Here is a 25,533-nt window from a genome sequence, read left to right on the forward strand (position 1 = left end):
TTTAAATCACATTACACCGTTTAACAAATAAATTCATTTGTTGTATATAATTGAAAAGCACTGGATTTCATAAAATTTTCTGTATAATCCTCACGTACGGAACCGATTAATATGAAAACGTCAATTAAAATTCATACCTCGTATGTATTATTCAGCAACAATGTTGGGACAGTGTGCAATTAAACGAAGAAACTGGCGTTATCAATTGCCACTGGTGCCACACTCGTTTCCGGTGCAGACGACCACAGGCACTTGCATCCTTCAAACTTTCACACGGATGAATCACGTTTCACTTCACACCCGGAAGGACTATTTTTGATTTCGATGTATTGCTGGTGATTTTTCCTCTGCCCGATCGCCATATGCAAACCACAAAGCATTAATTTAATCACAATATTTACAACAGAACTTTAACCACCAAGCTGAGAGCAGCAGTGGTTTACTTCTACAGCACCGATTTATTGCACCCCAATCCCGAGCGGATCTAGCAATTACTGAACCGTAAGCACTGCTTCCAGTTTTCCACCAACTTTTTATTTCGCCTTGTGGCACACGAACCGTTGTTTAGATTGGTTTTAAAGATCACAGGAAGCCACAATCGTAAACATTCGAATCGGTAATTAAATTTGGAAAGCTTTATATCTCCTCTTCTCTTGGAGATTTTTTTCTCTTCCCTGCTTGTCTCTAACACAATTTTGTTCTGTTTCCAATTCCTAGGTATATTGACCTAACCAACCATGGTTTTGCGGCAAGGAATCAAACTTGATTTTGTCATTACCATTTACTTTGCCGATGGGGATGAGAACGTATTGTTCTGCACTCTTTTTGAGATTCGTACACCAACATTGCACACACATTTTCTGGTTCGCTTTCAGCTGCCGGACGAACCAATCATCACGTATCACTTGATGTGGCACCGTCTGATTCAATTTGTTGATTCTTCTAATTGAAACCTTGATCACATTGAAACGTGTCTCTCAAGCCGCCGACGAGAGCATGGTATTGAGTTTAATCCACTTTGGCCACTGGCAGACGTTTCCAGTTCATATACCTATCAATCAACCATTCACACCGCTTCTGGGTTAAATAATATTCACACGATAGGGATCAAACTCGGCTGAGCGTTTGTCTTCGGTGGGATCGAGCAACTGAACATCACACAAGAAGGCTCATATCGTTGCTCGACCGACGACAACGACTATGGCCTTTGATCCGATTGCGGAGGATTCAGTGACGGTACTGTTTATGCTGTTTGATGTGGACCTATAGAAAAGTGGAATTCCGTTTGGTAGCAGACACGCTTCTGTGGCCGTCTTTGAGCGTCTTCATATTCGCCCACGCCGTGAAATCGTTTATCGAAGTGCGAGAGAAAGAGCCGCTTCTGTTTGGCGGGAAAACTTTGCGCATGACCGATTTGAATTCTCTCTAAGTGATTGAACTTGATGGCGTAGACAGTACGGAGGGGAAGTTGTTTGTAAACAAACCGAACACTTCCGACGGAGCACGTGGGCTGAGGTTTTAAGCCACGTTCATATATCAATGATGTTAAAAAATGAAGGTGGTTTTATTGTTACGGTTACAAATTATTTTCAAATGATTTTCAATTCTCTAAGATTTGTTGGATATGCTATACATTACGATTCTCCAATCCGTAAACTGTTTAAATTAACGAAAATAGGGAGCAATTCTATTTTTGCATACATTAATTCTGTGCATTTTTGTGTCTACCTATTCGTGCTATCAAGAACGAGCAACTAATATATCAGCGAGGTACAATATATATCATTAACGAACGATCAGTCACCTGACGAGCAACCAGACGGCGGCGAAGCACCTTCTAGTTCCAGTCAGCTATCAGAAAACATACTCAGAGTTTTTTCTCGATACAAAGGAAAAATGAAGAAATGGAAGATATCGCAATCGTGAGACATGAGAGTGGGGGCCCTGGTCCGATGGCGCGTGGTTCTGTGGTGGAAACAAGCCTCTGGTAGCTTGAAGTTTCACCGGAAACTCTATTGGAAAAAATAGTTCTGAAAAGAACTGATAAATTAACTTCTGCTTGGTGATTGGTGAAATTAAAAAAAATATTTAGCGTGATGCGTCTTCTCGACTCGAGGAATCCAGTAAAGAATGGTCACTAGCCGTCACATTCATCAGCTCGTGTAGAGTTGTCATGAGCGGTACAACCTTTGGCTCTTGTTGAATGATCAGTGGACTGCACAACCTTCGGCCCTTGTATCTGTATATATTGTGTGTTTGTATAGATTGTATAGATGTATAGATTTTTGTTTGGGATATGAAACAGGGACACAACGAAGGAAACATCATTAAACGTTGACATCGGCGTTACTGAGGAACAGGTATAAATGAAGCAGAAGATCAGGATCACGGCTACCTAAGATATCCCGGACGGGGATATCCGATTGTCTGCCTTGTGCTCTCAGCGCTCTAGCGAACTGAGAGCAAGCAGCATGGAACCGGTTACACGACCAGACAGTATGCTCGATGTCGTGGTAGCCTTCGCCACAATCACAAAAATTGTTTGCTGCGAGCCCAATGCGATAGAGATGCGCGTTTAGGTTGTAGTGATTGGACATAAGCCGAGATATCACGCGAATGAAATCACGACCTTCATTCAATCCCTTGAACCATGTACTCGTTGAGACCTTAGGGATAATCGTGTGTAACCAACGACCGAATTTATCTTCACTCCACATGCGCTGCCAACTAACGAGTGTGTGATGACGAGGAATGAATGTGAAAAAATTCGATATAAGCATTTTGCCTTTCAAAAAGTGTGCCTTCTGAAGCGCCCACCTTAGCTAGCGAGTCCGCTTTCTCATTCCCCGAAATCGAACAATGAACCCATACTAAGGTAATCTTGAATAATTTTTCGACCAAAACACTCAACAGTTGTCTTATTCTTGTTAGGAAATAAGATGAGCGTTTATCAACTTTCATTGAACGGATTGCCTCTATTGAGCTGGGACTGTCTGAAAAAATAAAATAATGGTCGATGGGCAGTGTTTCAATGATCCCTAGAGCATAGTATATCGCACCCATTTCAGCGGCATACACGGAACAAGGATCTTTGAGTTCGAAAGAGGCACTGGAATTTTCATTGAAGATGCCGAAGCCAGTGGACCCGTTTATAAATGAACCGTCAGTAAAGAACATTTTATCAGATCTGACTTTCCCATATTTTTTCCGAAAATATCGACGGAATAACTTTGGAGCGTAGACGATATGGAGTTCCATGGATTTTTTGTCGCATGGATAGATAAAAAATGAGGAATTGCAAAAGTATGGGAAGCAAACGTGGTTGGAGATGCCTGGTGAAGGGTGCACGTCGTGGGTAAGGTACTCATGGTATAAAGACATAAAACTTGACTGAGGAGTCAGTTGCAACGGATGAGAAATCTGTAAGATAATTCTATGAACCGAAGAGTAAGCGGAGATACTGCTGCCAAGACTTCGAGACGGGTTAGTACAGGGTTTTCCATTTCGGGCTTCCGAAAGTATACAGCCTTGCGCTGACAACCGTTTGACATAGTTGTAACCCAAAGCGTCATATCGTTAGTTAAATGTATGCCATTTTACAATATGGAGCGTTTTAGCATCGCACAACGTGTTAATTTTGTTAAATTTTACTATAAAAATGATGAAAAACCGGCAAATGTTTTTCGAGCATTACGGACGGATTTTGGTCGTCATGGACGGCCTACAGAGCACACAATCGCTAATGTAGTGCGTAAATTCGAACAAACTGGATCCGTAGCGGATATTGTGAAACCTGTGCATCATCGTAATGTGCGTTCGGCCGAAAATATTGCTGCTGTTGCTGCCAGTGTGGAGGATGACCCGAATGTTTCGATTCCACGGCGTGCTCAGCAATTGGGCTTGTCAAACACATCATTGTGGCGAATTTTGCATTTGCACCTACATCCATATAAAGTCCAAGTGGTACAAAAATTAAAGCGTGGTGACCATGGAATGCGTCGGGCATACGTCGATTGGGTGAACGAACAACAGCAGCAAAATGCTGAATTTTCGCATCAAATTTTCTTCAGCGATGAGGCACATTTCGAGCTCGGTGGCTATGTGAATACCCAACATTTCCGTATATGGGGCTCAGAAAATCCAAACGTGATTGTCGAGAGGTTATTGCATCCGCCAAAAGTCACTGTTTGGTGCGCATTATGGCCAATTGGCCGTCCAGATCATGCGATTTGAACCCGCTAGACTTTTTTTGTGGGGTTATGCGAAAGACCGTGTCTATGCCAACTCTCCGCAAACTCTTGAACATTTGAAAGACAACATTCGTGAAGTTATGACCGAGATACCGCCCCATATGTGCCGAAAAGTCATCGAAAATTACCTGATCCGGATCAAGGTGTGCGAGGAAGCCCTAGGTGGACATTTAAATGATGTTGTATTTCACACATAGTGGCATAAACCAAATTTTAATTTGAAATAAAAGTTTCATCGAAATTCGAATTCTAAGTGTGTTTTATTTCAATTTATTTTCGGAATTTAAAGTTGGAAAACCCTGTACTTCCTAGAAAAAACGACCATTTCGGTTTTCTCCTTAGAGAATTCGATACCTTGAGAGCCCACGTGAACAGGTTGTTCAGGGTATCTTGGAAGGATTTTTGCAGAACTTCGGAATTAGTACCCGTGATGGAAATAACTCCATCGTCAATGCCCCTTTGATATCGAGGAAAACGGAAACCATTTGTTCTTTGCGAGCAAATGCGATTTGGATTTCAGAAGATAGCAGCGCGAGACAATCATTTGTCCCTTTACCCCGGCGGAAGCCAAACTGCGTATTGGACAGCAAATTGTTTGTTTCGACCCACTTGTCCAAACGAAGTAGAATCATTTTCTCTAACAATTTACGAATACGGCTTGTTGGGTTTTCGTATTGCTATCACTCTCACTTGTCATGTGGGACAATACTCAGCTCCAGAAACTTGTTGAACAAGTTCAGCAAACGCTGTTTCGCCATGTCGGGAAGAGGAGGGCAATAGAGAATTCTACCATCGAAAAATTCTCATAATCGCATTGGAGCGGAACGTCGCGTACGACGCTTTGTGCAGGAACGGAATCGGGACAAACCTTTCTTGCAAATTTAAAAATCAAGCGGTCAGAGTTTTCCTCACTTTCATTTGTATGGTTCCAGACACGCATTCTCCTAGCCGTATTCCAAAGGGTGCTCAAAGCAGTCTCCCTTGACAAACCATTTACAAACTATGTCTATACTAAATCCTATGTCCTATACTAAACTATATCCTATACTAAATTTTCACATATTTCAAATGGAAGCAGTTTAAGGCGAACAGATCCCGGAACAATAAAGAAGTTCAATAACACTGTCATTGTTAAAATTCGAACATATGCGTGAAAGGATTTTTTTAATCAAATGTGATTGTCTATCACCTTCCGAGAGGTTTTGGATAAAATATATTTTTTGACGTAGGATTACGTCTTTCGGGAACATATTGGGGTACAAATTGAAAAACGAAAATCGATCGCATCGTGAAAAATGTCCAATTTCAAACGCTTATTGCTCAGTCATTCCATGACGGATTGATGAGATTTTTACATCAAAACATTGCGGCACTCTATAACAATTTTTCACTTTGAATAAAATAATATATATCATGTAATTAACTATCGAACAATTGAAAAATCTCAACCCCTATCCAAACGGTACTGATTGGTCGAAATTGACGTCATTTCTTTTTCGCCTGCTTCGCTTCTTTCGTTCCCCGATAAGTCAAATATTTGCATTGGTCGAGAATGACGACACATGCAGCAGGTCCCTAACAGAGACATCAACACTAAGCTGCCTGGGGGAAATCGACATTGCAAATACATGAAAGTAGGGGGAGATTTTGTTCCTACCGAAATGTGTTCCCTAACAGAGACATTAAAACCAAGGTGCCCGGGGAAAATCGGCATTGCAAATATAAGCAAGTCGGGGTCATTTTTATATTGCAAGTAAGGTGAGTAAAACGATTAATTCCAGCAAATAAAATTTAAATTTGGAACTTTCATGTTGGTTGCTTCGTGAAATTTGATATCAATGACAGATCGTATATTGTGAGACATTCAGCACAAGTGTAAGTGTAAAATTGTATATGGTAGCAGTTGTGTAAAAAATGACTTGATATATGAAACGATTTATTTCAATTTTCATAAATACAAACCAAGGTGTCTTCTCACTCGAGAACGGGTCGTTTGGTTAAAGCTGTCTGTTTTTTTTGTGTTAATTTTCACCCAAGGAAAGTTTATACGGAGAGAAAAATTGGAAAGTGAAGAAATATTAGAAAAGTGATATTCCATATGTTCTACATATAGTATTAGGTGCTGTTAGTCCAAATCAAATTTGCATTGGGTTGAATAAACCCTCAGAAAGTAAAAAAAATAAAAAATTAAAATACCTTTTCCATTTCAAATATGTTTTCTCTATATTAATGTAACATGTTTTTACTGATGAGATAAATTGATAATTATATTCGGTATTGATAGTTATCTTATATTACATTGGTGAGTTTTTTTTATTTCATCCATATATAACACAGAAGGTATCTCGTCTAGGATCACAGAGGGTGGTTTTCATTATATCTCGTTCCACTTCGGTATCTTTCAACTGATATGCATCATCCAACGACTGTTTACCATCCTCTTGTCGTCATCCCTCGGTAAACACTGCCCAACAACCAAACAAAACGGCCCTTTTCAGGGACACAAAATCATTATCAAAGAGTTTGACGATGTAATTCTTCAAACATATCCAAAATCAACAGATAGCCTAACGTAATCCTACGTCAACTATGCGGTCGTGTCTTAGACACAACCCTCTTGTGTCTTTTTCATTTGAAAAGGGTATTTTCTTACTTTAAATGATATTGCAACGGTATTAAACATGATAGAAGTGTCGAAGAACCAATTGTAGCGTGGTTATATAGTGTTAATTTTGTTGATAGAAACATTGAAGTCTATTACATATTTTTTGGATAAAATTAAGAATAACATCTTAAAAACCACTAACTTTGAAGTTTTTCACTTCTCTATCACCTCCTGAAAGAATTCGGATTTTTTATATGAGAAAGGTATTCTATGACTTTAGGGGGTGAATCAAAAATTGAAATTCCTTTATATTCATAAAGGGAAAAATATATTTATAACATTCTAATTAAAAAAATGACTCGATTGTATACAGGATTCGATTATATACAGTGAAAAGACACCGAAAATTGCATATAATCGAGTCCGCCCTGTACGTCAAATAGAGGTATCCAAATTACCCTCGCACGACGGTGTTCAATATTTCCAAAGCATGTTTCGGTTTTGCGTCAGGAAGCTTCGAAACCAGGAAGTAACAGAAAAGCTATTTCTAGATTGTATTCAGTATTATACACAAGCTTGTACAGAATGTAATCTTGCAACCAAGCTCATGGATAATGCGGCATTATCTACAGACATAGTTACAGGATAAAAATAATGCTTTTCCTAGTCAAAATCGAAATAAATAATTCGCATTGGTTTCATCCAGAGATGTCATTGCGTCTTCTTGGTGTAATCTATGTAGGTAATGAAAGTCAAAACAAATTCGAAATCATTCGAAATTGAATATAGCAAAAGCTATGCGTCTCCATAATCGATTGCGCTGTTTAACAGAACCATAATCTGGTGGAGACCCACAGTCATTGAATTTGCAATTATCGATCGGACCGTTGGAGGGGAATATTACAATTCGGAGGCAGATGACGGTGACACCCAGTGTTGCCACATTTTCATCTGTGCCGGAAGGAGTTAGAAATCTTTTTCATCTGTACACTTTCTACCAAAAATCTGTACCATCGAAAATACTAGTTGCAGTGAAAAATCTGTTTTTTTAAGGATGAAGTTTTCAACTAGCAATAATCGCACATTGGTAAAACATCATTGTTTACGACATCGGCACTACGCAAAGCTTAATTATTAGAATGAAAAAATAGTCATTTATTTTCTACAGATATTACATTTATCGATTACAGATACTACATTTGTTGTAGTATGTACATTAACATTTGCAAGCCTCGAGCCACTCGTGCGTTTGATGATATTTATACATAGTCTTTCTTAGATTACATTAGATTACATACCGTTCTGAATCATATTTCGGACAACATCATATTTCGGACACTTTGTTCTAATATCTTAAAATGCTTAATGCACTGATAATATAACTATCAAATTAATATCACAATTGCTTCTTTAGAGTAATCCTTTGGTTTCACTATCATTTCACATGAGAACTACATTTAAATTATAAAATAAACGGCAGAAATCTTACAACACTAATCATTATCGTTTGTGCTTGACGTTTGCTTAGCGTGAGCACTTAGAATTTACCCGTTCATAAATATTAAAATTTCTCTCGTGTTTCATCAGTTCTCATCATCGTTAACAGTTTACTGTGATTGCTTGGTGAGTGTTTCGCAGTTGAATATAAAATATAATTAAGTGTTATGTAATTTTCGTCCAAAAAATTACAAAATAAAGTGTCCAAAATTTGAATTCAATCTGTCCGAAATTTGATTTAGTGTCTGAAGTTTGATTCTTATTCGCTTCATTTGAAAAGCATTTTATTCGATGATTTTTTTATGTTTTCAATCAAATAGGTACCAAAGTAGAAAGCTTAAAAGCATATTGAACTAATTTATTAAAAATATCAACCAAATAATATCTGTGCATAAAGTTTAGATCTGTTTTCTGCATCATATGCCTTAAGCGTCCGAAATATGATTCAGAACGGTATTATCACTCAATAACATTTTTCGATCTGCCGCAACGGTGTTCAATCAATTTTTTTGGTAATAAAATTGCGTTCTTCGTGTTTTGATTATATTCAGAACGAAATCGCTCAACGCATGCCGAAGAGCGAGACATAGTGAGATCGTTAGAAACAGCAGCCTGGAGCGTCGGATCATTAAAATCAAATTTTTTTCTCATTTGCTTGATCAGCTCCATGAAAAAAAACGCCTACAAATATCCTTAAAAATTATTATCCTTGGCCCCTCTGTCTCAAAACCGACCAAATATTACTGTTACTGTACATGTTTGTTTTCTGATACTGTGACTACCGGAACAATTTTACATTTAGGGTACAGTTCCCATCGTAGAACACAGGGAACGTTTATACTACAACATTGGAAGAGAGAGCAGGACAAAAACAAAAGCATGCATGAAGCACAAATCTGTTCTTCACATCAAGCTTCACAGACATGTTTCGTTTTGTTTTCATTCATTCCAAGGGATGCTTTAATGATTTCTAGTAATAATACTGAGCCTTAAAAAGTAAGAAATTTCACTAGCGGAAAAAATATGTATCCATCTGTAATTTTTGACGAAAATCTCTAATCTGTACCGTACAGAATCTGTACAAAAAATATTGTAAAAATCTGCACCATTCCAGATAAATCTGTACGTGTGGCAACACTGCTGGTAACACTTTATCAACTTGAGAGGTCATTGACGCCGCGACTTCACTGAACCATAATTTGAGGGAGACCCTCGATTGTTCAACTTGTGTTCGAGGAACTTATCGGTTTGAGAGACTTAGGGCAGAATTGTTTCAGCCCGCAAGTTTTTTTTTGACGTAGGACTACGTCTTTCATTTCTATACCGGGGTGTAAAATCAAAGTTTCGAAAACGAAAGCGTTACGCCAGAGACCGAGATTTTGAGCGTTAATAGCTCCTAAACATCTGAACGAAATGGTATGATAAACACTTCATTCGAAAGATAAAATGTCTACGTGTTATATACATGTTGTCGCTGTTGTGGTGAAGCTCTTCGTTTATCATGAAAGTGCGGATGAACGGGGCCACCAAGAGCCCCCTTAGGCCAGAAGGAAATACCCTGCCAATTCCCCTGGGAATTGAGAAATACATTGATGCGAAAGAGTTTATTCTAATGTTTTCTATCCATATAACACTGCAACCAAATACATTTTGTTTTGTGATTTTTCAATCGATCGCAATTAACATGGAAGCTTCTGAAAATTATTCTTCGCCATCAGTAGAAAATTTTCGTATCCAATATTGTATGCGCGCGCAACGGAAAATGTTTCGCATCGCGAAAATTATATAATTTTCAATCGATTATTGCTCAGTCGTTTCAAACTCAGAGAGTTCATTCCCCTCTTGTTTGTCTTCCAAATTGCTATCGTAAACCACACCTTCTCTCGATTCAATCACGGACAAAAAGCATACTTAAGCGATATTCTGGTGGTGAAACGCATTTATTTTTCGTGAGGACATCGACAAGGTAACATCATAATTGAACGAGCTGGACGGCGAAGAATCGAGGGATCGAGATATTCATTACCTAGCCTGACCTAACCTGAAAGACATGCAGTTTGTTTGGAACTGTGAGGGAGGGCAGAAAAGCCGAGCCATCAGGAGGAGAAGAGATAGTGACCAAGAGAGTATCAGCATCGAAAAACGGTTCTCCGGGAAGACATCGAAGCAGCCGCCACACACACACATTACACGCGCGGAATTTTTTTCTCGTTTGGATGCCATTCAGCATCGAAAAAATTCCGGAAAGATCTAATCGCTGCTGAAAAATAATCTGCCAGTTCCCTGGGAATTGAAAAATACATTCATGCTAAAGAGTTAATTTTAATGTTTTCTAACATATAACGCTGCGACCAAATACATTTGGTTTTGTGATTTTTCAATCAAGTGCAATTAACAGGAAAGATTTTGAAGATTTTTCTTCCCCATCAGTAGGATATGTTCGTTTCCAATATTGGATGCGCGCGCAACGGAAAATGTTTCGCATCGCGAAAAACCTAATTCTCAATCGATTATTGCTCAGTCGCTGAAAGTTTCAAACTCAGAGAGTTCATTCGCCTCTAGTTTGCCTTCCAAATTGCCATCGTAAACCACACCTTCTCTCGATTCAATCACACACACAAAGCATACTTAAGCGATATTCTGGTGGTGAGACACATTCATTTTTCGTGAGGACATCGACAAGACAACATCGTTATTGAACGAGCTGAACGTGCTGGACGAGCTGGACGGCGATGGATCAAGAGATTCATTACCTGACATGAAACGCATTCAGTTAGTTTGGAACTGTGAGGGAGCGCAGAAAAACCGATCCATCAGAAGAAGAGAAGACGACCGAGAGAGTATCAGCACCGAAAAACGGTTCCGTTTGAGACAACAAAGCAGCCGACACACACACACACACACATATATATATATACGTACGGAACTTCTTTCGTTTAACTCAAGAGACGAATGAACTCTCAGAGTTTAAAGTCTCTCTAATTCAATACCTTCCTTCCTTCCTTTCGTTTAAATCATTCTTTGTGTTGACACCGACTGGACAACATCGTTGCTGGACGGGCTGGACGGCGAGGGATCGAGTGCCTTTCTCAAGGCAAGAGGGCGGAGGTGGTAGCGCTGGAGTAGAATAGAGTAGAGTTTTCAAAGGGCCTTTCTCAAGGCTAGAGACGAATGAACTGCAAATGTTTAAAGTCTCTATAATACAATACCTACCTTCCTTCCTTCGTTTAAATGCCATCCACCATCGAGAAGATTCCGGAAGAATATTATCGTTGCTGAAAAATATTCTGCTAGTTCCCCTGGGAATTGATAAATTCATGCGAAAGAGTTTATTTTAATGTTTTCTAACCCTATAAGACTGCGACGAAATACATTTGTTTTTGTGATTTTTCAATAAAGTGCAATTATCAGAGTTTATTTTAACGTTTTCTATCCATATAATACTGCGACCAAATACAATTGGTTTAAAATACAGTACAATTGGTTTTGTGATGTTTCAATCAAGTGCAATTAACAGGTGGTCATCGAGTTAGCATTAACCACTGGTGATGGACTTCGAGAAGAATCCGGAAAGATATCGCTGCTGCAAAATAATCTGCCAGTTCCCCTTGGCATTGAAAATAACATGCAAGCGAAAGAGTTTATTTTAATGTTTTCTAACCATATAACACTGCGACCAAATACATTTCGTTCTGTGATTTTTCAATCAAGGGCAATTAGCAGGAAAGCTTCTGAAGATTATTCTTCCTCATCAGTAGGATATTTTCGTATCCAATATTGGATGCATAAAACCTTGTACCTCTAACGTAACGCTCTCGTTTTCGAAGTTCCCCGAATATTCATTTATTCTTCATTCAGAATGGATTCAGATTCAACTTCAAACAAATGATCACTGAATCAACGATAGTCCTACGTCACCATTGCGGTTATACCATAGATATAACCCACTTCCTGTTTTTTTTATCCAAAATATATATTTTTGTTAAGGCTCATATGGCGTCAGCCTAACGGGGCCGGGAGTTCAATATTTCGACAATGTTTGCTTACAACTATGTTAGTAATATGTAACCGATTACTCCCGGTTGGCTCGAGGTTAGTATTACAAGTGTTCTCATAATTGGTATGTTGCAGTCTTCGATGCTCTGTACGTGTGCCCGACACGGGATACTTCCTATTGGGATGCAGCTGACCATTAATCAGCAACGCCCCCCTAGTCTGTACCCCATATCTAGCGTGGTGCGTCTTTCTAGACTCGAGGAATCCGGGATAGAATGGTCACTAGCCGGCGCAATCATCAGCTCGTGTAGAGTTGTCATGAGTGGTACAACCTTTGGCTCTTGTTGAATGATCAGTGGACTGCACAACCTTCGGCCCGTGTAGCTGTATAGAGAGTGTGTATGTATTGCCGCGACTAAGTAAAAGTTTATCGATCGATATGAAATATGAAACAGGGACACAACGAAGGAAACATCATTAAACGTTGACATCGGCGTTTCTGAGGAAAAGGTATAGATGAAGCAAAAGATCAGGATCACGGCTACCTAAGATTTCCCGGACGGGGATATCCGAATGTCTGCCTTTTGCTCTCAGTGCTCTAGAGAGCTGAGAGCGAGCAGCATGGAACCGGATACACGACCAGACAATATGCTCGATGTCGTGGTAGCCATCGCCACAATCACAAAGATTGTTTACTGCGAGCCCAATGCGATAGAGATGCGCGTTTAGGTTGTAGTGATTGGACATAAGCCGAGATATTACGCGAATGAAATCACGACCTACATTCAATCCCTTGAACCATGCACTCGTCAAGACCTTAGGGGTAATCGTGTGTAACCAACGACCGAACTCATCACCACTCCACATGCGCTGCCAACTTACGAGCGTATACTGACGAGGAAGGAAGGAAGGAAGGTATTGAATTAGAGAGACTTTAAACTCTGAGAGTTCATTCGTCTCTTATACTGACGAGGAATGTGGAAAAATCATTATAAGCAATTTGCCTTTCAAAAAGTGTGCCTTCTAAAGCGCCCACCTTAGCTAGCGAGTCCGCTTTCTCATTCCCCGGAATCGAGCAATGAGAGGGAACCTATGCTATGGTAATCTTGAATAATTTTTCGACCAAAACACTCAATAGTTGTCTTATTCTTGTTAGGAAATAAGATGAGCGTTTATCAACTTTCATTGAGCGGATTGCCTCTATTGAGCTGAGACTGTCTGAAAAAATAAAATAGTGGTCGATGGGTAATGTTTCAATGATCCCTAATGCGATATATATCGCACCCAGTTCAGCGACATACACGGAACAAGGATCTTTGAGTTTGAAAGAGGCACTGGAATTTTCATTGAAGATGCCGAAGCCAGTGGACCCGGCATGAATGAACCGTCAGTAAAGAACATTTTATCAGATCTAACTTTTCCATTTTTGGTAGTAATACTAGGAATTTTATAGTGAAAGGTAAATTCAACGGGGTCGATTAGAAGATCAATCAATGAACAGTTCTGTGATTGGACTAATTTACCAAAGCTTGAACAATCTGTACATGTTGAAAAAATGATTAAATTTCTTTCTCCTAGTTAAAATTTCAGCCCAACATTCAAATTCACAGTCCGTTTAGACCCATTTATATTCATTGTTCTCTTAGATGTATTGGCATTTTGAATAAGAATGGTATTCACGTAGTGCAACGTAAATAAATACATTCTGTTAAACGGTTAACTTTCATTACATTAAGTGACAAGTTATTCCTCGTCTTGATGATCATAGTGCGTTGACTTGCAACATGTTTTGAGCGTCATATGTCATATGAGTGTTAAAAGGTTTGCTATCTGTTTTCAGAATAATGGTTTTTATTTAATGATGGAATTCGGAATTTGGTCAACGCCTTCGAAATTGAGTTGAGATTTCAACCTGAGTACGATTATGAGTTTGAGTCAATTTTCATACATTAGCACATACATTCGCCATTTTTAGAGAAATAAAAACAATTATTCTGAAAACAGATAGCAAACCTTTTAACTCTCATATGACACTATGTCTTCATCTAAATAAAATGTTCCGAAAGCTTGTTTTCGACTTCCAAAAGTAGGGAAAAGTGATCGGCATGGTGGAGTACGATTACGGATTTGAGTCACTGTATTTATCATCAAAGAGTAAAGAGTGAAAAATTGTCGGTTTATGTTTTGTTATACGCCGTTCGATGGTAATGTAGCAATGGTCGTAGTCCAAATATATGCAGTGGCAGTGACAAAGTAACAGCTCTGGTTTGAAGAAGTTAGTATGCTTTTGGTATTGGGAAGTGTCATAACATTATCAGAAATAAACACCACACATTCATCTTTCGCTATATCATCTCAATAGTATTTATTAACCTTCATCTGTCTTTGCTCATCTACATCATTTGCAGTTGTATATAATTGAATTGGTTTCTCCTATTCCATCTTGTTAAATTTGTTCTTGCTTATTTACAAATTGTGCAGTGCTTTTTAAATTTGTTTTTAAATAACTTTTTTTTCTTTTGTTTTTTTTTCTCTACATCAAATAATGTGATCACTTTTTGCGAGATACTCTCATGCATCCGAGAACACAAAAAAAAGATCACTTTGGTTGTCATTAAATTTCACTATACGCTTTCGGGAATTGCTCTATTAATGACTAGCCATCTGTGTCCGATAGTTGTGTTATTCTAATATAATTTGATCCTACAAAACCGAAAACAAAACTAGGGGAAGTTGTCCTAAATTTAATCTGTTCCTACGAGCTGCTCTGCCATTTTATGTTCTCGAGTCATCGAGTCGTCGACCGAACTTCTGAAACGAAGCTAGCGAAAATTCGTGCAACTCCTCCTTCTCCTCCTGCTTCTGAACAGTTGTATCAAGTTTCAACAAGGTGCATTAGACTTTGTTTCTGAATCCATTAATTGGAGTGCCGTTTGTGTGTGTGTGTGTTTACTTTCGGACGAATGAACTAGCAAACGGGAGAAAAATGAAGGCATGTTTGTTTGTGTGTTGTTTGTCTAAAACTTTATGACAATTCGGGGTTCCAGATCGCTACACGGTCTCCTCGCAAGTTTCTGATTTAACGTAACCACCCCAATCCGAAGGAGGTGCGTCTCAGTCGTAGTATTTTTGGCCGTAAAGTCGGCAGTAAATGGTGAAGGCAAGAACTATTAACGTGAGCAGAACCGCTCCGGCCACCACCATCTGGATGATGGGGAACTGGAAACATTCAACCACGTCGGGATAATCTCCCGTGTTCGGGACGTACCTCGTTCGACACAGCTCGGGTGCTTCGTCGGACAGATATTCTATGTTCAGCAGAAATTCTTTGTCGAACAGACCGGTGCGAATGTAGTTCTCTTCGATGTATTCGTAGTTTTTGTCGATATTGCTTTCTACTACGCGTAATCCAGTAACGTTGGGGCAGTTAAGGACGCCGTTGCACAACAGGTATTCCGGAATGCAGACATGCTGGTCACCGGGACAGTAAAAGTCACAGCTATCCTTGAACATGGACGACGTTGCTAAGGTGCCATCGGCGTTTCTTGGCAGGTGGAACAGCTCGGTCCAAACAAATTTGAATGCGTTCTTCCCAACAGCGCTATCACCAGTGTACTGGATCAGTACTGGCAGTGGTTCGTTTTCGTTTTCCACAGCTCCCAATTCGGCAGCTGAAAGAATAGGCAGGTCTCGAGCGAGGCTAACATTTTCTGGACAAATTATAAATCTAGGCTCCAGCCTTCCGGCAAGGTACACTTCGATTCTTCCATGCTCGCAACTTCTTTCCGCAAATCGTGCCTTATCCAAATGCAACCACAGATCCCTCTGGGCGGCAACCTTCAGCTCCCAGATACACTTTTCACGTTTGTTTTCGTTTAGCTGAATACCTAACGCATTTTTGTACGGGAACACCAGCTCACCGTCCGGAGAGGGGCCCAACGTGATTGGACCACAGATGGGACCATGCGCAAACTCATAGTTCGCCTCGAACAAAGTGTTCGGATTCTTGAAATAACTCGTGGTTGCATGTTGACCCTGGATGATCAATTCGAGGTTCATCTGATCACCCGAGGATATCACCCGTACAGGTCGTGGAATGTTGTCACAGAAGCATGCCAATCGATTCTGATTCTTATCCTTCTCTTCCCATAGGATCAGCTTGTCAACACGTTCCTCGTGGCATCTTGTGCATGCATTCATGGAATAAGGTACCTCCTTGAATGTCACCGACGTTACTTCCACCACAACGCGTGAGAAGAGTCTTCGATCCGTGACGAACTTGTACTGGCATCGAACGTCACTTCCAGACGCCCGCTTGTAGATGAGCGTGTTCCTGGGCGAACCCAACTCCCCCTTGCTGTACTTCCACGCATAAAACACTTCGTCGCAGAGCGTATTCTGGACCGGATCACCGTATCTGGAGTTATTGAAGAAATCGTAATGGGCCCAATAGTACAGCGAGCTGCCACTGTAGGATCCCGTCTTGCTGAGAAACTTGACATACAGCGAGCGACCGGTGCTTACGAAGTCAATCTTTTCCATTGGCCGTGAGAAGGTGTCACAAAATGTTTTGATGATGCGAGCCGGATCCGGATGGTTGGCATCGTATATGGTGAGCGATTCGGCACAATCTTCCTCGTACTTGATGATGGGTGCTTCGATGCGATTGATGCGAAAACTGAAAACAAAATTATCTATCATTTGAGGGAAGAAGATGAGAATCGATTGAAACTTTGAATTTATGACGAATTCGTGCCAACTCGTCTTAGAAGTTGGCTGGAGTATATATTGTAACGTTGTGGATATAAAGACTTCGATTTATAGAACTATCGTACAGATATCTCATTCGCTGTAAGATTATGAATTCATTGGTAATTGATAACCTTGAGGAACTTCTTCAGTTGAATCCACAGTCAAGGTTCACCACCTTATATGTTGAGTTCCGTTCACGCATGGTTCAAGGGATTGAATGTAGTTCGGGACTTCATTCGCGTGATATCCTGCCTTATATCTAATCATTACTTGTTAGATGCACATCTGTATCGAATTGGGATCGTTGATCTTCTTCTGTAGGACCATTGTACCACTGCGACCATTAGTTTTATCTATTGTAGTGTGGGATTGTTGATAGTAATATTTGCGTTTGTGGTTAGTGATGTCTAAATTTTTCATTTATTCGATTATCGATTAATCGTTGGGACATTTTTCAATATTCGATTCATTCGAATAATTGTCTTTCAATATTCGATTAATCGAACGAATATTTATTTCTTGAAATAATCACGTATCATGTTGTCATTCTGGTCGCGTGATCTATCGGGTTGTCGATGTTAGATGGTTGGATAAAAAAAATATATAGCCTTGTTCTTAGCATAAAAATGCATTAAACCTGAGAAAGATTTCTTCTTTAATTAATCGCGATTACAGTGACAATTATTCGGTACAAAATTAATCGATTACAATTTCAGATATTCGATTATTTGAATTAATCGAACGATTTACCGACGTCTCTATTTGTGGTGATGGTTATCATGACATCAAGCATGTGGTCTTGTCCTATTGACATCTTCGAAAAAACTCCACACTATATCGCTATCTTGACTTTAAACAGAATTTTATTCGAAATTTTATTCGAAGAAAACATGAAAAAGTTATTGTCAGAAAAAAAATTCTTGTAAAAGTGCCCATCTTCATCTCCATCTATGGACGACTTGCTGGTAATTGAATGAGCTACAGTGATGCTTCTGAATCCGTACGCTTTTTAATTCGGACACTTTTTCATTACATTCAATATCATGCCAAAACCACGACATTTTTGCATGTTGAATTAATGTGACTGATAGTTACTATTGTGTCAATTTAGTTTAGTGTCAAACATAGTACCTATAGTTGTTAACAAAATATAAAAAATCAAAAAATCAACGTGAATTTCACAAACCCATGTTCGGAATAAAAAGCACATTCAGAAAATGATTTTAAAACCGGACGGTCAAAAGTTGATGATTAAATTTCTCATTGAAGGAGTTGCATAAGTGTATGTTAGAAGCCTTAGTATGGAGTACGGAGTGTGGAGCAAAGATTTTAGATCTGGGAAATCGCAAAACTCTTCGGTATACAGGACGGGGTCGATTATATTACCGCGTGTATGTACGTGGGTAACTTAACCACCTTCCTGTTGATCGATAGATATATTTGGAACACACCTTTATCTCTGCAGTGATTATAAAACTGCATATTTCATAATCTTGAAAATTCAAAATGGCGGATTTCATATTTTCTCTAAACCCTATCAATATGGGTATCAAACGAAAGGGCTTGACTAGAAGAACACAATTATTCATGAAAAATTCAAATCCAAAATGGCCGCCAGCACAAAATATATGTTTGTTTCCCAAACCCTATCAATATGGGTATCAAATAAAAGGGCTTGATTAGTAGAACACAATTATTGATGAAAAATGTAAATCCATGGCGATCGCTACAAAATGGTGGAATACATATTTTCTAAGAACTTCATCAATATGGGTATAAAACGACAGTGATTGTCTAAAAAAGCACAGCTATTTATGAAAACTGCAAATCCAAAATGGCCGCCACCACAAAATGGTGTCATATTTTTTTTCAAAACTGCATCAAAATGTGTATCAAATGAAAGGGCTTGACTAATATAACACAGTTATTTATGAAAAATGCTAATCCAAAATAGGCGGTTAGTTGTTTCATTACATGCCCTACGATTTTTGTCTCATCTATAGATTAATGAAGAAAGGGGTGTAATAACTACTTACTGCTTTTACTAGCTTTTACTTACTAGGTTTTAGTACATCATCTGTATTATTATTATGTTTAGTCATAATGAAACGGTTGAACTTCAAAAGTGTTTTTTACTTATTTAATTTTTTTAGTTTTTAGTACATCGGTATCATTAGTATATTTCTCTACAATAAAACCATCAAACAATTTCTTTAAAATTTTGGATTTGCATTTTTCATAAATAACCGTGTTCTACTAGCCAATCTCTTTCGTTTGATACTCATATTGATAGGGTTTTGAAAAAATGTGTGATCCGCCTTTTTATAGTGGCCACCATCTTGGATTTATATTTTTCATCAAGAACTGTATTCTACTAGTCAAGCCCTTTCATTTGATGGGGGTTTGAAAAAAAAATATGGCGCCATCTTGTAGTGGCGGCTATTCTAGATTTACATTTTTCATAAATAACCGTGTTCTATTAGTCAATCCCTTACATTTTATACTCATATTGATGGGGTTTAGAGAAAACATGTAAACCGCCGTTTTGTATCGGACGCCATCTTGGATCTACATTTTCCATCAATGACTGTGTTCTACTAGTCAAGCCCTTTCGTTTGATATCCATATTGATGGGTTTCTAAGAGAATAGACAGTTCTTCGTGAAAAATGGATATCCAAAATGGCCGCCATTTTAGGATGGCGCCATATCTTTTTTTTTTCAAAACCCGTAGGATTCCGTTGGGCTATCTGTTGATTTTGGATATATTTGAAGAATTACATTGTTAAACAATTTGATAACGATTTGGTGGCTCTGAAAAAAGCCGTGTTGTTTGGTTGTTGGGTACTGTTTTTGTAATATATCTTCACTTTTCCAATTTTTTCTCGCCGTATAAATTTTCCTTGGGTAAAAATGAACACAACAAAACAGACAGCTTAAACCAATCGACCCGTTCTCGAGCGGGAACACACCTTGGTTTTATTTATGAAAATTGAAAAAAATCGTTTCATATATCAAGTCATTTTCAACACAACTGCTACCATATACAATTTCACACTTACACTTGTGCTATATTTTTCACAATACACGATCGGTCATTGATATGATTTTTCACGAAGCAACCAACATTAAAGTTCCAAATTTGAATTTTATTTGCTAGATTTAATCGTATCACTCACCTTACCTGTAATTCAAAAATGCCCCTTACTTTCATGTATTTGCAATGCCGATTTCCCCCAAGCAGCTTTGTTTTGAAGTCTCTGTTAGGGAATACATTTTGGTAGGAACAAAAGTTCCCCCTACTTTCATGTATTTGCAATATCGATTTCCCCCAGACAGCATGGTTTTGATGTCTCTGTTAGGGAACACATTTCGGTGGGAGCTAAAGCTCCCCCTACTTTTATGTATTTGCAATGCTAATTTCCCCCAGGCAGCTTGATTTTGATGCCTCTGTTAGAGACCCACCGCATGTGTCGCCAATTTCGACCAATCAGAAGTGGATATCTCCGTTAGGATAGGGGTTGAGATTTTTCAATTGTTTGACAGTTAATTTCATGATATATATTATTTTCTTCAATATAAAAAATTGTTTTGGAGTGCCGAAATCGATTGACGCAAAAATTTCATCAATCCATCATGAAATGACTGAGCAATAAGCATTTGAAATTGGACAATTTTCACGATGTACTCGATTTTCGATTTTCAATTTGTACCCCAATATGTTCCCGAAAGACGTAATCCTACGTCAAAAGATGGCGGCCACTACAAAATGGCGGATTACATATTTTCTCAAAACCCCATCAATATGGGTGTCAAACGAAAGAGATTGACTAGTAGTATACGGTTATTTATGAAGAATTCAAATTCAAATTTTTAAATAAATTGTTGAATGGTTTTGTCGTAGAGAAATATACCATTGATACAGATAATGTACTAAAAACTAAAAAATAAAATAAGTAAAAAACACTCTTCAAGATCGACGGTTTCATTATGATTAAAAATAATAATAATACAGATGATGTACTAAAAGCTAGAAAATAATTAGGCAAGAAGCAGTTAGTAGTAATGACACCCCTTTCTCCATTAATCTAGGGTATTGGTGAGACTAAAATAAAATCGTGGGGCATGTAATGAAACAACTAACTGTAGATAATGGAAATCTGACGTGGCCTATTTTGGATTAGCATTTTTCATAAATAAATGTGTTCCAATAGTCAAGCACATTAATTCAACATGAAAAAAAAAGTCATGGTTTTGGCATGATATTGAATGTAATGAAAAAGTGTCCGGATTAAAAAGCGTCCGGATTCAGAAGCATCACTCTACTATATTCATATGTTTTGTTTGTCAATTTAAAAAAATTGTTTTTGAGAAAAATGAATTTCAATTTTTAAAACTTTTTTTTTTCGGTGTAACATTTAATTTTTTTTTGTATTTTTTATGATAATCTAAACCATTTTCTACATTTCATTCTCTGACCAAAATTTCCTAGGTTTTATATTTTTTGAGATATTTTTATTTTTGTAAAAATTTAAGAAAAAAACTTTGGCCCTTTTGAGCGATTCCATTTGAATTCGAAGTCAAATTTTTATTGGTTTTTTTATTTGGCTCGAATTTTGCAGATTCATTCTTTATAATAAAAAGGACGATTTGAATCACTAGTTTTCCATTTTGGCTTTAGCCTTACTTTTGGGAAAGGTCAAAACGAAAATTGCTTGAAGATTTTCAAAAAATAACTCAGAAACGGTTGGTCCGATTGATTTGGTGTCTTCCGCAATGTGTTAAGTTATTATTTGGGCTAAATGGAGAGAATATTCATTGTTAAACAAAATGTTTTTTAAAATTTTATTTCGAAAATAACACTTAAAACTCAATTTTCTCGAAAAGTATGCGTTTTATTTTTTTTATATACATCGAATTTTGTAGCGGAAGACTAATATGATTTATTGCTCAGTGCGCCGAAATGTAGAAAGAATGGACAAAAAGTTATATTTTTTTCAAAAATGTGAATGTTTGAAATTTTTTGAGATGTTTTTAGATCCGATTTTATGAATGGATACAGGTATCAGCTGGAAATGGCCGCTCGGAAATATACGATCTGAAAACGTGAATAGAATGCAATCCACACAGAAGGGTAATTGAAAATTAGATTCAGAACATACACTGTCTTTGAGAGAAAAAAACGAGAAAATTGCTATGAAAAAAGCACTGCAACAATAGTTTTGTTATACGATGTTATATTGTGTTATTTTACGTGTCCATGTGATAAATATTTCAATGAATGTATTTCTATAAATAATGGATGTTGCACGAAGAATAATATTCAAATCATACAGATTTTAAAAAAAAACTGTTTAAAAAATATCACGTTTTCATTATATCACGCGATTTTTTTTTTGAGCGTGATTTAATCGAGACCAAAAACACCTTTTTGAGAAAATTGAGTTTCAAGTGTTATTTTTGAAATAAAATTGAAATCAAAACATTGTTAGCAGTGCATATTTTCTCCATATAACCCCAATAAATACCTGAAACGTTGCCGAAGACACCAAATCAATCGGACGAACCGTTTCTGAGTTTTTTTTTTAAATTTTCTAGCAATTCTTGTTCAGGCCCTTCTGGAAAGTAAGGTTACAATAAAAAATAAAAACCGATGATGCAAATTACCCTTTTTTTGTCATGAATTATGTGTCTGAAAAATTTGAGCCAAATAAAAAAATTTAAATTTATGAAAAAAAAAATGAGTGGGTTATATCTATGATATAACCGCAAGGTTGACGTGGAACTACCTTAGCTTAGCTTATCATTCGTTTGTATTGATTAAATTCTTGATTGAATGGAACAGTTTCCAAATTCAATTGAGTTCAATATATTTGCTCTGTGAGTGAAAAAAATGAACAAATGCCATGTAAAGTCAATTCATTTATTGTGATTGATTGTTCTTCGTTACAAGTAAATTTAATGACGGACCTTTTACGTTTGGTATGATGACTAGACAAAATATATGTACGGAAGAATTATCAAACGTTTGATGAACCAGCCTAAGGCTGAAAATCTTTCCAATAAAGACAAAAAAAAATTATCAAACGATTATTTTATTTTACATTTCCCTCTGAAGTTTACATCCCAAAAGTGTACATACTTCTTGAATCTCGAATTTGCTTGAAACTGGGAAGTTCATTCGCTTCTAGTGTCTGCACGATTTTCCCAGGTTCCTAAGTTTAGAAGATCATGTTAGGACAGACATATTCCACTCTGCACAAAGGCAAGCGAGGACAAAAGTACTCGCAGTTTGCATTTATTTGCAGAGCCGATTTCCCCAGAAACCTCGGATTTGAAGTCTGTGTTAGGGAAACACATTTCAATCGGAACAAAAATACCCCCGATCTGTATGAATTCGCAATGCCGATTTCCCCACGCTCCATGGATTAGAAGTCTGTGTTAGGGAAACACATTCCAGTCGGAACAAAAATACCCCTGACTTGCATGAATTTGAAATATCGATTTCTCCAGGCACCTTGGTTTAGAAATCTCTATTAGGGAACACATTTCGGTGGAAACAAAAGCTCCCCCTACTTTCGTGTGTTCTTCTTCTTCTTTTTGGCTTTAAGAGGGTTTAAACTTTTCAGTTCATTCGCCTCTAGGCTCTTTCGTGTGTTTGCAATGCCGATTTCGCTGCTTGGTTTTAAAGTCTGTGTTAGGGAACATTTTTCGATGAGAACAAAAGTCCCTCTACTTTCATGTATTTGCAATGCCGATTTCCCCAAGGCTGCTTGGTTTTGATGGCTGTGTTGGGGAAACCGTAAATCGGGCCAATCAAAACGATGCAGTTAGGGCGTTTAGATAACGCCTAATATTTTACAGTTATTCAATTGTTTATCTAATGAAAAACAACATTTTGTTAGTTGCGATAGATGCGTAGAAATATTCCCTATCAAGTGATGCAAACATCTGTCCTATCCAGTACGAAATGTTCGAGCTATAAGCATTCGAAATCTTTCATTTTTTCCTGCATGTTCTGTGTTTAGGTTTTCATTTTACCTTCCATATAGTCCGGTTAGACGTAGTCCCATGTCAAAAAATCATCATTTGCTTTAGAACAGCTGTTGTCAAAAAGTTGTCTAATTCATTTTTGAAGATTTCAAGTATGCAGTTGCTTAAATGACTAATGTCTTCACACCCACAACGTTTCCTTGCAATCTTAGATGGTGCTGCCAATCGCCAGTCGAGTTGGCATGAGATTCGTCGGATGCAAAGCATCTTTTACCTGGGGAAATACAAGCGAACGATTTCACCCTCGTTTCCTTGGATGTGATAGCTGCAGGAAGTGTTCGGCGGGTACCAATGTGCCACACTGAGAAATATCCCTTCCGAGGCGCTCGTGGCTCGCAACGCATCCGAGTTCAGCAGCCAATCGCAGGCACCATTTTTGGTGCCAACCGTTTCCACATGGCCTGGCCAATTTCCCACGTTGAAGTGAAATCCCGTATTGAGTAATGGTCCCGCGGGCGATGATACAAACTCCACGTACATATGCTGTGAGGTTCCTGCGAAAGTAAATGATGGTCTGTTATTCAATCTTCAATTAATAAATATTGATTCGATTCGCAGGTGGTGAACATACCAATGATGCTGAAGGGGAATTTACCCATCCCGCAGAATTTACCAATCGGGGGAGCGTGTTCGTCTCGACCATCATAGACAGCCAACCAATCGTACGGGCAGTGCTCCGAACCGGAACCAATCTCCTTCATCGGGCATGTCATGATATTTTCACACCTAGCCGCCAGAAGCATCATACAAAATGGTTAAAGTTAATTAAGGCAGCACATTTCAAAGCACTCCTCGCGGATGTTTTCTCACCTCTGACCATCGACGGCAAACTGTTCGTTCTGGATGTAGAGCTTGATGAAGGGCAATCTGGTGTGCAATCGGTATCGGCATTTGAGCGCCCGGGGATAGATTCCCGGATAGGCCGGGGACTGTACGTAACATGTTTGCAGACGACAATCGCGGAATTCACGCTCACAATAGGATCTGTTTTGTCATCGCGCGCAGCAAATTGGGAACAAAAATATGCATATATTTCATCAACTTTAAAAGGTTATTTATATTCATTGAATAAATCAATTTGGGTAAAAGCATCGCTTCGCTGAGAACTGATGCATATCCATTTGCCATGCATTCTGATTATGATATGCAGCAGAAACGACAACGGAACATGCATGAAAATACATGCACAACATGAGTGAAGCACACATATTGAGTAATTGCATTTATGTGCATATGGATGGAAGTGCAACGTGTGCGCATTCATGGGTTCCTTACAGGGGGACGACCTCGCCGCGTCGATTCGGGTACAACTCCGGATGAGGGCCGTATCGATTGAACACCTCCGTTTGCTGTTCCGCCCGGGAGTCAAAGGCAAAATAGGT

General features: G+C 38.4%; 2 protein-coding genes and 1 non-coding gene across 3 annotated transcripts in view; all 3 read right to left on the reverse strand.

Annotated features, from left to right (window-relative positions):
* Positions 1–1,265, reverse strand: part of LOC129765068 (neuropeptide CCHamide-1 receptor-like) — a 143,518-nt gene extending 142,253 nt beyond the window's left edge. The window contains exon 1 of the mRNA XM_055764906.1: positions 138–1,265. The gene's annotated coding sequence lies outside the window, so the exon portion shown is untranslated. The remainder of the gene's footprint in view (positions 1–137) is intronic.
* Positions 1,266–7,840: 6,575 nt separating this feature from the next.
* LOC129772378 (U4 spliceosomal RNA) lies at positions 7,841–7,983 on the reverse strand. The gene has a single exon (XR_008742608.1). It is a non-coding gene; the product is annotated as a U4 spliceosomal RNA (small nuclear RNA).
* Positions 7,984–14,689: 6,706 nt separating this feature from the next.
* LOC129765066 (uncharacterized) overlaps positions 14,690–25,533 on the reverse strand; it is a 137,662-nt gene continuing 126,818 nt past the window's right edge. The window contains exons 4-8 of the mRNA XM_055764903.1: positions 25,427–25,533; positions 24,962–25,135; positions 24,723–24,877; positions 24,366–24,645; positions 14,690–17,026 (exon numbers count right to left, since the gene is read on the reverse strand). Of these exons, the coding sequence (XP_055620878.1) occupies positions 15,463–17,026; positions 24,366–24,645; positions 24,723–24,877; positions 24,962–25,135; positions 25,427–25,533 (2,280 nt within the window). The 3' untranslated portion in view covers positions 14,690–15,462. The remainder of the gene's footprint in view (positions 17,027–24,365; positions 24,646–24,722; positions 24,878–24,961; positions 25,136–25,426) is intronic.

Source organism: Toxorhynchites rutilus, chromosome 2 (assembly GCF_029784135.1).
Source record: "Toxorhynchites rutilus septentrionalis strain SRP chromosome 2, ASM2978413v1, whole genome shotgun sequence".
Classification (NCBI taxonomy): domain Eukaryota; kingdom Metazoa; phylum Arthropoda; class Insecta; order Diptera; family Culicidae; genus Toxorhynchites; species Toxorhynchites rutilus.